At 30.4% G+C, this 14,054-nt stretch overlaps 2 protein-coding genes across 3 annotated transcripts in view; both read left to right on the forward strand.

Annotated features, from left to right (window-relative positions):
- The first annotated feature begins 406 nt into the window (after positions 1-406).
- LOC111621997 overlaps positions 407-14,054 on the forward strand; it is an 85,618-nt gene continuing 71,970 nt past the window's right edge. Inside the window, exons 1-2 of one of the 2 annotated variants that reach the window (XM_023364302.1) lie at positions 407-662; positions 950-1,530. In XM_023364302.1, coding sequence (XP_023220070.1) covers positions 493-662; positions 950-1,530 — 751 coding nt within the window. In that variant the 5' untranslated portion in view covers positions 407-492. The remainder of the gene's footprint in view (positions 663-949; positions 1,531-14,054) is intronic. The other variant, XM_023364293.1, reaches the window with a different exon arrangement.
- LOC111622052 lies at positions 1,781-2,746 on the forward strand. Its single transcript, XM_023364367.1, has 2 exons — positions 1,781-2,221; positions 2,361-2,746. Exons 1-2 carry the CDS (start codon positions 2,022-2,024, stop codon positions 2,671-2,673), a joined length of 513 nt encoding a protein of 170 aa, XP_023220135.1. The 5' UTR covers positions 1,781-2,021; the 3' UTR covers positions 2,674-2,746.

Consider the following 14,054-nt stretch of genomic DNA (forward strand, 5'->3'; position numbering starts at 1 on the left):
TTCTGTGTTTTATAAATATATATAAAACACAGAATACACAAAAATGCCTAAATATTAATTACGTATAATGCTAAAAGTAGGTCTAATAAACTTTCAAAAACAATATAATAACCGAGCCGAAAAAAAGAATACAGTATTACTATAAATTCGTTTGCGTAAAGTGTAAAAAAAATGCAATATGATGTGTAAATAAAGTCGTGCTTAAATACTATTATAAATTATATAGTAGAGAAAAACAAATTGCTTTATAACGTAAAAATTCGAAGCCGAGCACGTTCTTGTTTCCGGCTTTGCTGTAGAAATAAAATTTGTTTTAAATAGATAAACGGTAACAATAAAAATACAAGTTAATTACTTTAAAGAAATAAAAATAATCGCATAAGTAAATGTTTATTTATTACGAAACAATAGATTAATTCGACAATAGTTTCTTCTCTTCTCATCCAAAACCGTATTCAATAAAATTTATTTAATTTAGCATAAGAATTTATAATGGAATCGATTCAAATACATTCTGTGGATGGAAGAGAAATATCTGTTTCACGATCAACGTTTCCTCAATACAGCCGAAGAATAAAATCCATGTTGGAGCCATTTTCGAACAACGTATCTGTCACCTTTTACTTACCATATACATACGAAAATCTGCAGATACTCGACGAGTAAGTTTTATGTTTGATCATTGAATTTTACAATATATATATATTATTTTAATACACATCATAATCACAGGTAGACTTTCCTTTTTGAAATCATTTACACTATTATCAGTATAGACGAATCCCAAAATAGTAACAACAAGTGAATTCTTCTACAATGTATCATGTTTAAACTTTACTGTTTAATCGCTTGCAGTGAAACTTTATTATAGAAATACAATAATATTAAATATATCTTAAAAAATCTCATTTTGATCCTATCGTAATTTTCCTTATTTCAATATATACAGATTTATTAAAAAAAAATTACCAAAATTTCATAATTTGAAACGTGCAATGAACATTTATCAAATTAGCAAAAGATTGAACATTGTTGCTTTAAACATTTACTGTGGACGTTATATAATTCATCCTTTTCGGACGCCACATGTTTGTGAAATTTATGTATTTGCTTGCCAAAACAATGACTATGACTTACAATTTTATTGTTGGAAAAAATTTAGCAATGATTGGAACACAGTATTTTATCAAAATAAAAACGCTTTGGACTGTGATGAAATTGTGATTCGTAGACTCGTTTCTCGCCCTATATATAAAAAATTGGTGGAGCGGATTATTTTTAAAATTGTTTATGAATGGGCAAGACGTAGAGTTAACTCGAATACATCCCTGCGGCAAGTCATGGCTCCGTTCTTATCCAACATCAGATTTCTTACAATGGATGATGAATTTTTAAAGGGCTATGTATATCCGAAACAATTGTTAACAGAAGAAGAAGTAAATGCCATTCAACACTACAAAGTAACATCTGACAAATCAATAATTCCAGATAGCATTTCTAGAAGTCATCTTTCGAGAAACCATGAAAAACATNTATAATTCATCCTTTTCAGACGCTACATGTTTGTGAAATTTAGTTATATACTAATTAATTTTTGTACTTCAGAATGTATCAAACGCATACTACTCAGATTTATTAAAAGAAAATCACCAAAATTTCATAATTTGAAACGTGCAATGAACATTTATCAAATTAGCAAAAGATTGAACATTGTTGCTTTAAACATTTACTGTGGACGTTATATAATTCATCCTTTTCAGACGCTACATGTTTGTGAAATTTATGTATTTGCTTGCCAAAACAATGACTATGACTTACAATTTTATTGTTGGAAAAAATTTAGCAATGATTGGAACACAGTATTTTATCAAAATAAAAACGCTTTGGACTGTGATGAAATTGTGATTCGTAGACTCGTTTCTCGCCCTATATATAAAAAATTGGTGGAGCGGATTATCTTTAAAATTGTTTACGAATGGGCAAGACGTAGAGTTAACTCGAATACATCCCTGCGGCAAGTCATGGATCCGTTCTTATCCAACATCAGATTTCTTACAATGAATGATGAATTTTTAAAGGGCTATGTATATCCGAAACAATTGTTAACAGAAGAAGAAGTAAATGCCATTCAACACTACAAAGTAACATCTGACAAATCAATAATTCCAGATAGCATTTCTAGAAGTCATCTTTCGAGAAACCATGAAAAACATAGCTTTTGGTATATATATTGTAATCGAAGTTCTTTCATTATCGATCAAGAAATGAATATGGAAAACAAGTTCCAGTTCATTTCGGAGATATATGTTATAGAAGATTGTTTCCTCACTGGAATTGAACTCCCAATTTTTTTATAACAGCAAAGAAACAATCAGAATAAGAATAAAGAATTGTATTTACTCTGATGGTTTGAAAATCGAAAGACAATATGAAATTAATTGTGATGAAAACGGATATGCTAAATTGAATCGAGTCATTTATATTCGGAAATCTTCTATAGTTCGTGTGATAGCTGAAATTAATGATGACGACATCGTACGAGGTAACATACGAATTGGTAATTTAGCAAATCGTTATATACTATATGAAGGAATGGCCATAAGTTCTGAAGAAACTTTTCCATTGAGTAAAGATATAGAATATATATATTGTAATGTAAAACTTTATTTTTGAAGTAGTTTAAAAGTAGTCCCGTAGGAAATTTTTTCAAAATCTCTGTAATTTCTTTAATTCTTTAGTTTTTATCATGAGCAAAATTTGTAAAATAACATGATAATATATGTTTCTTTATATAAGAAATAAAATTATTTGATGGAATCCACTTTATTCTATTGCACTATTGTATATAGTGTAATATTTTTTTGGTATTGTTTCGTAAGTGAAAGCGAAAACATTCACTCGTTAATAAAGGAAGACGTGCAAATTTAAACGTAAATGTCGTTAATATTGCACGTAAGTAAGCAGATGTTAATATGATGAAAAATTTCTTGTGTTTACGCAAAATTTGATCTAATTCAAATGTTGCAAATAGTGATGTAGATTTGCTATCAGACCATTTGTCCTATGCTTCTAAATTCTTCATGCACCGTTGTTATTCACAATGATAATGGAACCGTGCAACGACTATTATTGTTTCTCAATAATGAAGGGCTTAATTAATCATGTATTAAAAAAGTAAAGTTCCAACAAACGCACAAACAAGGTGATATAGCAAAGTAAGTCATTTTTCTCTGCTCTCCGCTGCTGACCACTCATAACTCCATTGGTCGCTAGTGTTGCGCGATACAACGGCGAAAATTGATACTGGCGTAAAGGTGTGGTCGATATAGATTAAAACAATCGACACTACTGATATATTTATTCGATTTTTACCATTCAACGTTCGGTAATTGAGAGCATACTATTGAAATTCAAAATTGAATTTAATTGTTTCATTATTTTTAATTTTATGTTGTGATTCATTATGAAATACAGTCGACCCCATATAACGTGGGTTCATATAATGCGGATTCGTATATCGCGGCGAAAAAATTGCGATCGTATTCGTATAAAGACGCTAAAAGGAACTCGTAAAATGCGGTAAAACGTCATCGCAGACTTGTGTCGCGACAGGATTGGTCGAATCTAGACCAATAGCGGATATTGCACAAACCGTTGAGTTTAAACGAGCAGTGGACCTACTAAAAACCATTTATTATTCAACGGCCATAAAAATTATTTTTATTAATGATGTGTGCAAAGTTCAACGAATTTTTCGTAGAAAAATAACTTATCAGAGAACGCAGCCGCCGTTTGGTGCGCTGCTCCGCGACGAAAACAAGCTTAAGCAATGGCGTCATCGAACAGTGCACACTCGGTAAGTAATCCTACAATTTTTTGTTTATAGCATAGTTTATATGGATTATCCCAAAATAATTATACATGTTTTGGAAATGTTGAGTGAAATTAGTCTAGAATCGATTAATTTTATGGAAGAACACCTTTCAAACTGCCGTAGTCCGTAAACTGCACACGTACCGGGCTGTAATTGGCTCATGTATTTGAGAACTCCTACAACGCGAAATTCTTATAAAGCGGAACGTATCTACCGCGTTATAGGGGGTCGACTGTATTTTTTATTAAATAAGAACATTTATACGAAGATTAGCTGTATAAAACACAGTAGATTATGCGATTAGAGATATTATAACAATTATTTTATTCTGAAACAAAGCTTGTTATGCATAGGAAATAAACAAACGAAGAGTCCAAACAATTACAGCACACCTATCGGCAAACTCGTTTGTTACCTGAACTTTTAAAAGTGAGAACAAAAGGCATTCAGAGACCAGATAATGTATTGAATTTGACATTACTAGCTTTTAATTTATTGTATCGGAACAAAATACAGAGACAGTCTCTCCTGTTAACTTACAGTACCATCCGCAACGACAACGTTACCTAGTTTATATGAAAGCTAGAATAGAAAGCACGGAAAGGAAAAAAAGATTGTATAATCAGTTCTCATTAAAGAAAACGTAGCGAAACGTAAGTCATAATTTCCAAGTGCAAACACAGTCATTTCATACATTTTTTTTTATTCAAGCATTTTTTATTCACAGTCATTTCATACATTTTTTTTTATTCAAGCAAGCATTCGTGTTGTGTCATATTTGCCCATGGATTTTACAATATTGAAAATTTGCACTTGGAAATTATGAATTTGTACTGGGATGTCTTCTACATTCTGAGTTAGAGGAAAATGGGTTGTACGCATGTTACCGCAATTCTCGAACCGTGTTTTAAAATTGCAGTGTTATACGAAATATACCTGTACAGTAGACCCCTATAAAACGGGTTCATATAGTTCGGATTCCTATATGACGGCGAAAAATTTGCGACAGTATTCGTACAAACACGCTAAAAAAAGTAATCGCCGACTCGTGTCGCGACTTGGTCGAATCTAGACCAATAGCGGATATTGTACAAACCGTTGAGTTTAAACGAGCAGCGGACCTACTAAAAACCATTTATTATGTAACGTCCATAAAAATTATATTTATATTAATGATGTCTCCAAAGTTCAGCGAATTTTTCGCAAAAAAAATAATTTATCAGGAAGCACGACAGCGCCATTCGATGACAAGCTTCACGACGAAAACAAGCTTAAGCAATGGTGTCGTCGAACGGTGCACACTCGCTAAGTAATCCTACAATTTTTTGTTTATAGCATAGTTTATATGAATTATTCCAAAAAAAATTATACGTATTTTGGAAATGTTAAGTCGAATTAGTCTAGAATCGATTAATTTTATGGAAGAAAATCTTTCAAACAGCCGTAGTCCGTAAACTGCACACGTGCCGTGCTGTGATTGGCTCATGTATTTAAGGACTCGTAGAAAATGGATTTCATAAAAACCGGAACGTATCTACCGTGTTATAGGGGGGTCGACTGTAATTACAAATTCCTTACTATGTTTCTTACTTTCGAAAGAATTATTTATTTCCTCTACATTAGGAAATGTCGCAGGACAGAAGATCTCATCTCCTAATAAATAACAAGAACCATATCAAAAAAGACAAAATAAAATACATAAAATTAAAATCAACCGACGTAATAAAAAATGAATAAAAATTGCAGTATATATATGAATAAAATAGAATACACAAAAAATGCCAAAATATTAAATACGTATAAAACTAAAAGTAATACAAAAATTTAAAAAACAATGTAATAACCGAGCCTGGATAATGGATATTCCTATAAAATTCGTTTGCGATAAGTGTAAAACAATGAAATAAGATGTGTAAATAAACTTGTGTGTAAACACGACTTTATTTACACATCTTGTTTCATTCATATACATGTTACGCAAACCATGAGAAATTATATAGTAGACGCCGACAAGATGATTTATAACGTAAAAATTACACATGAAGTATGTCTTCTACGTTGTTAATGTTTCTGGCTATGCGGTGGAAAAGAGATCTGAGGTAAATAGATAAACGATAAATAGTAAATAAAATAAAAAAGTAAAGTTACAAGTTAGTTGAATTAAATAATTAGAATGAATTACATAAGCAAATATTTATTTATAACGAAACAATAGTCTTTATCTACAATAGTTTCTTCTCTTCTTATCCAAAAGTGTATTGAATAAAATTTCATTAATTTGGCATACGAATTTATAATGGAATCAATTAAAATACATTGTATAGATGGAAGAGAAACATCCGTTTCACGATCAATGCTTTGTAAATACAGTCCAAAAATAAATTTCATATTGAAGCCATTTTCGAACAGCGTATCTATAACCTTTTACTTGTCTTACGCATTCGAAAATGTGAAGATAATCGACGAGTAAGATTTTTCTTTTATCATTGAATTTTACAATATATATAATTTTATTTTTAATACAAATAAAAATATATAGACTTTTCTTTTTGAAATTACTTACACTGTTATCAGTGTAACAAATAGAAGTAAAACGAGTCTAAAAATAAGGATAATAAGTAGATTCTTGTACTGTCAATTATACCTAAAAATTAATATTTAATCGCTTGCAATAAAGCGTTATTATAGAAATATAATATTATTAAAGATATATTAAAATACTGTATCACATTCTGGTCTAATCTTAATTGTCATGATTTCCTAATATATAGATTTATGAAAAAACAAAAGCCATACTTTTACTCTTTGAAATCTGCAATGGACGTTTATCGAATTTGCAAAATATTGAAAATAATTAATTTAATACGTTACTGTCGAAATTATATGATTCGCCCTGTTCTCACGCTACATGTATGTGAAATTTACGAATTCGCTTGCCAAAATACGGACTATGACTTACAATTTTATTGCTGGAGGAAATTTAGCAATGATTGGTACACAGTATTTTATAGAAATAAAAACGCTTTGGACTGTGATGAAACTGTGATTCGGAGACTCGTTTCTCGCCCTATATATCAAACTTTGGAGGAACGGACTATCTTTAAGATTGTTTACGAATGGGCAAGACGTAGAGTTAACACGAGAACATCTCTGCGGCAAATTATGCTTCCATTTATTATCAACATTCGATTTCTTACAATGGATGATGAATTTTTAAAGGGCTATGTATATCCGAAACAATTCTTAACAGAAGAAGAAGTAAATGCCATACAACACTACAAAGCAACATCTGACAATTCAATGATTCCAGATAGCATTTGTAAAAGAGATATTTCGAGGAACAATGAAAAACATACTTCTTGGTTCATATATTGTAATCGAAGTTCCTTCTTTCTCGATCAAGAAATGAATATGGAAAACAAATTCCAGTTCATTTCGGAGTTATTTGTTCTAGAAGATTGTTTTCTCACTGGAATTATACTTCCTGTTTCTCATAACAGCGAAGAAAAAATCAGAATAAGAATAAAGAATTTTGTTCATGGTGATGGTTTTAAAATAAATGAACAACGTGAAGCAATTTGTCATAAAAATGGATACGTTAATTTGAATCAAGTCATTTATTTTCCGAAATATTCTACAGTTCGTGTGATATCTAAATTTAATGAAGATGACATCTTACGAAGTAACATACGAATTAGTAATTCTGCAACACGTTACATACAAAATGAAGAAATGGCCATAAGTTTCGGAAAAATTGCTCGATTGATTCAAGATATAGAATATATATATTGTAATGTAAAACTTTATTTTTAGAAAAGTTTAAAAGCAGTCCGTTAGGAAACTTTTTCGAAATTTCTATAATTTTTTTCTTAAATTTTTTAGTTTTTATTATGAGCAAAATTTGTAAAAGAATATGACAATATGTGTTTCTTTATATAAGAAATAAAATTATTTAAAGGAATAGTTCTATTGCATTATTTTATATAGTGTAATATTTTTTACGATTGTTTCGTAAGTGAAAGCGAAAAAACTCACTCGTTAATAAAGAAAACGTGCTAATTTAAATAATAAAAAATTAAAGTTTAAGTTTTAAACTTTAATTTTTTTGATACGAGTTTGTTATTTTGCACGTACGAGAGCAGATGTTAATACAGTAGAGCGTCGATTATCCGAATCAATTAGAGACGGGTTGTTCGGAAGATCTATGTTTCGGATAACCGATCATGTATGAAAAAATATATTAATTTATCCCATCTTGACATTTTTCTCCGTTGCGTGTCGCTTCGCGTTGAATTTTCGTCGATGCTAAGCCTAACGAAGACTATTGTATTGTTAAAAATTATTTTTTTGTTATATACGAACAAAATAAATATATTGAAAAATATAAAAACAATAAAAAATTATACTTCAGAAGTTAATTTAGTATCAAAAACGTAAAATATTTGAGTAGCCCAAGACATAGCCAAAGATTGCAGCGCCGCAACACTGGCGAAAATTTAAATTTGCCGACTGAAATTCTTTCGTATGATTGAAGTTTCGGATGATTGACTTTCGGATAATCGACGCTCTACTGTATTAACAAAAATTTCTTGTTTTTAGGCAAAATTTGATCTAATTCAAATGTAGCAGACGTTGAAGTAAAGTTTCTATCACAGCATTCTTTCTATGCTTCTAATTACTTTATGCACCCTGCTAATTCACAATGACAATGACACAATGCAACGACTGTTATTGTTTGTCAATTGTGATGGCTGAAGCATGTATGAAGAAAGTTAAATAAGAACAAAAGCACAAACAAGGTGCTATAACAAAACACTGCATTTTCTCGGCTGTCTGCTGCTGCCTCTCGACATGTAACAACTCGCATGGCAATGGTGTTGCGCGATACAAGGGTGAAGATTGATACTGGCGTAAAGGTGTGATCGATAAAGAATAATAGTAAGAGATGCTTGGTATTGAAATTGTAAATGTAAGTACAAATTAAAAGATTATTCAATTATTCTGTTTTCTGAAAAATCCTATTGATGCTACCCTGTGGCATGCGGTGAAATTTATAGAGAAGCTGTTTTCATAAAATTTGTAAAGAAATACTGGAAATGACAAAAAAACAGGTTTTTTTTATTGACAACAATATATCTTGTTTATAAAATCGTAATGCCAGCTGGGTTACCAGCTTAGAGGTGTTTATTTTTATCCTGCCAAAACAACTATAGGTATTGTAGATAGGCCTTCTTAATGCCCTGAGGACATAGAGTTTCAATAATACAAACCCTTATCAGTGACTTTATAATACAATCGATAAATTTTATTCTGTGATTTAGCAATTGCATATTTTTGAGACTGTCGCCATTACTTTCCACATCGACTATCAAGGCGGCACGATCGAAAGACTAGTTTCATGCGCCTACATGGCAAGTAGCTAAACAAGCAAGCCAACGACAGAATCCGTTTAATATGAAACAAAGTATGTCCTTAACTTGCTTAGCCGTTTGCTACTTAAATAAACCTATGTTTACATTTCAAGCCAAGCATTTTTGAGTTTTGTACGTCGTTATTCTTGCAATGTAGACATTGTAATTTTATATCTTAAATCTTGAAATTGTTTGTATTGTAATACTAGAGAAATTCTCCTGTCTTGATAGCCATATATTAAAACTTTATTTACTTTTTTATGAATTACATAAAAATGTAACATTTCTAAAACATAAATCTGAACATTACAGTGAAATATACACTCGTAGTGATAAATTCTTCAATTTCCTTTCATAATTTAAAGTTTTATGAAATATTCTACTGGGTAGACTTGAGACTTGACGGTGATTAGAGTCAAATGGCAGCTATTTGTCAATCAACAAGCATTGTTAAAAAATTGCCCAATTACAATACATTCGTAATTCTTACGCAAAACAAAAAAAACATGATTAATTATTTTATTGGGATTCGGATTACAAAAGTATTCCGTCTCTGTTTAGCACGCTCCACTATAATAAATAAGTGTTTAAGTTCTTACAATAGAATTAACACAATTGAATTCTTTGTATAAATCATAACATTTCTTCACATTTAATTCTTTTATTTTATATATTGAGCTTTAACTGGATTATTGTAAACTAAAAACTGAAAATTTATTTCAACAACCATTTTAAATGTTATCTAACGCTTTCGAGTATCTTTGTAGCCATCGTCAAAATCAAACACTTTGAATAGAATTCTTTAGCGTTTAAATATTATGTTCTAAACCATTAGTTTAGAACATAATACTTTATCGTTTACATCTATATACTCTTCTCTAACTGCACTTACAAATAAATAAATAAATAAGCCTTAAAAACTTATAAATGCATTCTTTTTATTACAACATCTAACGTTTTCGGCCAGTTAATCGACTTTCTTCAGGAAAATCGAAAAAATTTCGATTTATTCCTTACTGTATATTCACATAAATATTCTTCTAAACAAATACTTGATTTCAAAAACTTATAAAATTTGTTTTAAACAAAATTAATATTTGATTCTTTTTTGTGGAGTGTGCTATCAGATCGGCTTGACCAATCTTGTTTCTTAATTCGTAAGCCAAGAGAGTGATTTTGAAACAAATTCTACTGCGAATATTAATTGTCTAGAACAGCAGCAAATCGAGTAACAACGTTTGTTGACGAAATATTCCAAAGTATTAAGGGAAAAGCGACAAAAACATCGTTTGATTCGAAATATCATATTGTTTAATTAGCGTAAATTTCACTGTTAATTTTAGAGAAATTTCTATTTTTACTCCACACGTGTCTGCATTCTTTCATATTTGTCGAAGTTTCTAATTCAATAAGAGAATTCAGTAGTGAATAAATTGCATTGATTACCTGAAAATAGAAATAATTATATAACATAATAAGCTTACAACTTCAAATATAAGATTATAATTTTGCTTTTAAATATTGAACGATTTCATTATTTTTATGTTCTATTCTTTTCACTTTATAGACACTAAGATGAACTTTTAATTATACCCATCGTCTGTTCGGCCAGGCTTAAAATAGAAACACGAGAGATGAATCCCGTAATAAAATCCTGAATCTTTTCTATCGATCGGATTTCATCCGCCGTATCAGGGCTCAGGTGAAGTCGATAACCGCCTCGGCCGCCCTGTATGTTATCAATCTTGTTGACTAACTACACACAATTTTCTGTGTTGAAACAGAGAAACAGTAAATCTTCTTCATTCTTTCACAAACCAAAGAAAAGAATACAAATATGCCCCGGTTAAATGCGCAAGATATTGGGCACTAAACCGATGTACTCGCATTTTCTTTTGTCCTTTCTATTCTCATAAGTATAAACCTACTATAAGTTTAAAATCAAACATTAACTGGCTTATTATGTATTTAATACGGGAAAGTAGTGAAATGTTGTCAAAGTTGACTTTAACAGATTTTTGGAAGTCTTCACTTTTACGAGACTTTGTAAATCGGAAAAAGCATTAAAAATTTCTAGATATATGTGTAAGCGTGTGCGCGTGCTTCTGTGTATGTGTGTTGGCATCAGGATGCATTAGTGATCAAGACGTTTAATTTCGCACGGTAGACTGCCTATAACGAGCAAGAATAATATAAAATTTTGATAATTAAACGCATGGACTATGGCAAGATGTACGGAGTAATATTATATCATATCTCCAGGACGGTTGATTAGCGAACTTAATCAATATTATAATTCACAACGTTCATAATATTCATCTCTACCCTCAAAAATTCAAATTTTTGCTATTCTGTAATAAGAAATAATATAAGAGATTTACGGATGAATAACAATAGCTGAATAGCTGGGAATAATAAGCAACTCCTTTTTGGATTTTTTAAAACAAAATGGTTAATATCGAAAGCATCAAGAAATCTAAATTAATATCGATATTTTGAAAATCAAATCTGTATATTCAAACAGTTAAAAACTACAATATTTTAAAGCAATAACTTACTCTTATAACGAATGTTTTTTTGATGAAAAAGAATCCTCCGATATTCAAACCAATTGGAATTCTCGCAAACCTCTTCATGAAGTTTAAGATCTAGGACAGAAAAAAACACTTTAATTTGGCTTCTTCTGTTACAAGAAATAAAAGTTATGTTACCTTCAACTTGTATGTAACAGGAAACTCAACAATAGAAAGAATATTGCAATCACAATAATTACCATAAACCTGAAAGAAAAAGAAAGCGAGTTACTATTGATTGAAATTAATTAACAATATTAAATATAATATTAGACATTTACTAACCGCTGCAGTAATTCTGGATAGTCCATAAGCGCATAAAACGTCTACCAATGACAATAATATGCATATAATTACCCAAAATATTTTTATTTCTGCATCCAAATCAAACATGAATGCAATGAACAAAGAAAAGCATGTATAATAAATACAAAAGCCATAGCAAATGGGGAAAAGAATCTGTCCAGTTTCATTCATTTTCTGAATGAAAAACCATAGACGAAAGTGCATCTGCATGACTTTTTCAAATTGATGAGCATTTCTGTTTACTTTTCCAACGATCCGAATAAAAATATGCTGCAAACGCTGGAGTGAATGATGTAACAAAATATACATTATCAAAGAAATGAAGATAAAGCTCAGGAAACAACTATTTCCGTATATAATGAAGAGAGATATATTTATATGACAGAAAAGAATTTCCAGTACAGATGCATTCAAGAAACAAGGATAAAGATAAAAATCTACGTATAATATTGCACTCATAGTTAAACTTAACCAATACAGAAATGCGAGAATAGACAGAAGAAGCAGTTTTTTAGCGAAAGTATAATCGACAGCATAAAGATATTCATTCGGATCCGGAAAATTATTTCTTCGAAAAAAAATGAAAAGAAAATTATCAAATGCAATTACCATAATGAAAAGCGATACAAACATGATATTTGAATTTGATAGCAATTTTAAACTATCCTTACAAATAACACCAACGCCAAATATGGATAAAGAGTAGATTAAGAGATTAAAGGAAAGAAAAATTTCGATAATGTACTGATAGAATGAATACAACTTGGACTCTAGTTTTGTTTTATTTAAATTCTGTTCTTCGAAGTAACTAATACCTGATATACGAGAAAATTTGTGGACTACGTATAAGTTCTCCATGTGTACAGATTTACGGTGCAGATACACTCTGCTGAGATGCAAAGCTCTGTCTATTCTTTTAGTGACTTATGTTGAAATTTTGCTATTAACATTTCTTGCACGTTTTAAATTTTTAAGATAATGGTTATTGTTAAATAAACTTATAATTCTCGTAAATTACTGATTAAAAAATCATAAAACTAATGGATCCACTTAAACTTTCTGAATAATAGTAATGTAGAGTTTTCGATTTTAAGAAAAGTTAATAGCCCATATTAAAATTATTCTTTATACTATTGCTCGTAACTTTTGTAAAAGCAAACTCGACTTGCATGTAGTAAATTTAATGCTTCATCGGCAATGTATTCGCTATGACATGCAATTTAAATTCCTTAGAAAATGGATAGGATCGAAATGATTTCTTAAGAAATTATTATTACTAGTATGTTAAGCATTTTTCAATTAAACTTCAATGGAATATGAACATTTATTAGTAGTAATAACGAAACCACCTTTTTTTGCCGAGAAATAAATATAATTTGCAAAAACAAACGTTTTCAGCCTAGTTAATAGGCCATCCTCAGGTCGAAAAAATGGAACGCAAATGTTCCATAAATAGAACATAAAAATATTTAAATCAAAAAAAATTTTACAAGCAAAAAATAACGGAAGAATATATAAACAAATAAATTAACTAATTAATTAAAACAGAAATAACATAAATCTTCAGTGGATTAATTCTGGTCGAAGTTTCTAGTATATTTCTTTACCAAATATTTCCATGCCGATGGTAGGCTCTCCGCATCTCTCGCATTTAAACAGCCTTCCCCTATCCTACTTCTGTATATTTCAATTTTCTCCGCCGTCATTGCTAGAGTTGGGGAAGACAGAGGCTTGATGATTGTTGCCTCATCCCATTTAACCTCAGAGCCTTGCGCTTGCGCCATTTGTGACAATATCGTTGAATTAGATGCTTTTCTTATGGCGTATCTATGTTCTTTGAGCCTTACTCCCAAGTTTCTGGTAGTGACGCCGATATAATCTTTTTTAACA

This window comes from Centruroides sculpturatus, unplaced genomic scaffold, assembly GCF_000671375.1.
Source record: "Centruroides sculpturatus isolate CEXI.00-Female unplaced genomic scaffold, Cexi_2.0 scaffold14, whole genome shotgun sequence".
Classification (NCBI taxonomy): Eukaryota; Metazoa; Arthropoda; class Arachnida; order Scorpiones; family Buthidae; genus Centruroides; species Centruroides sculpturatus.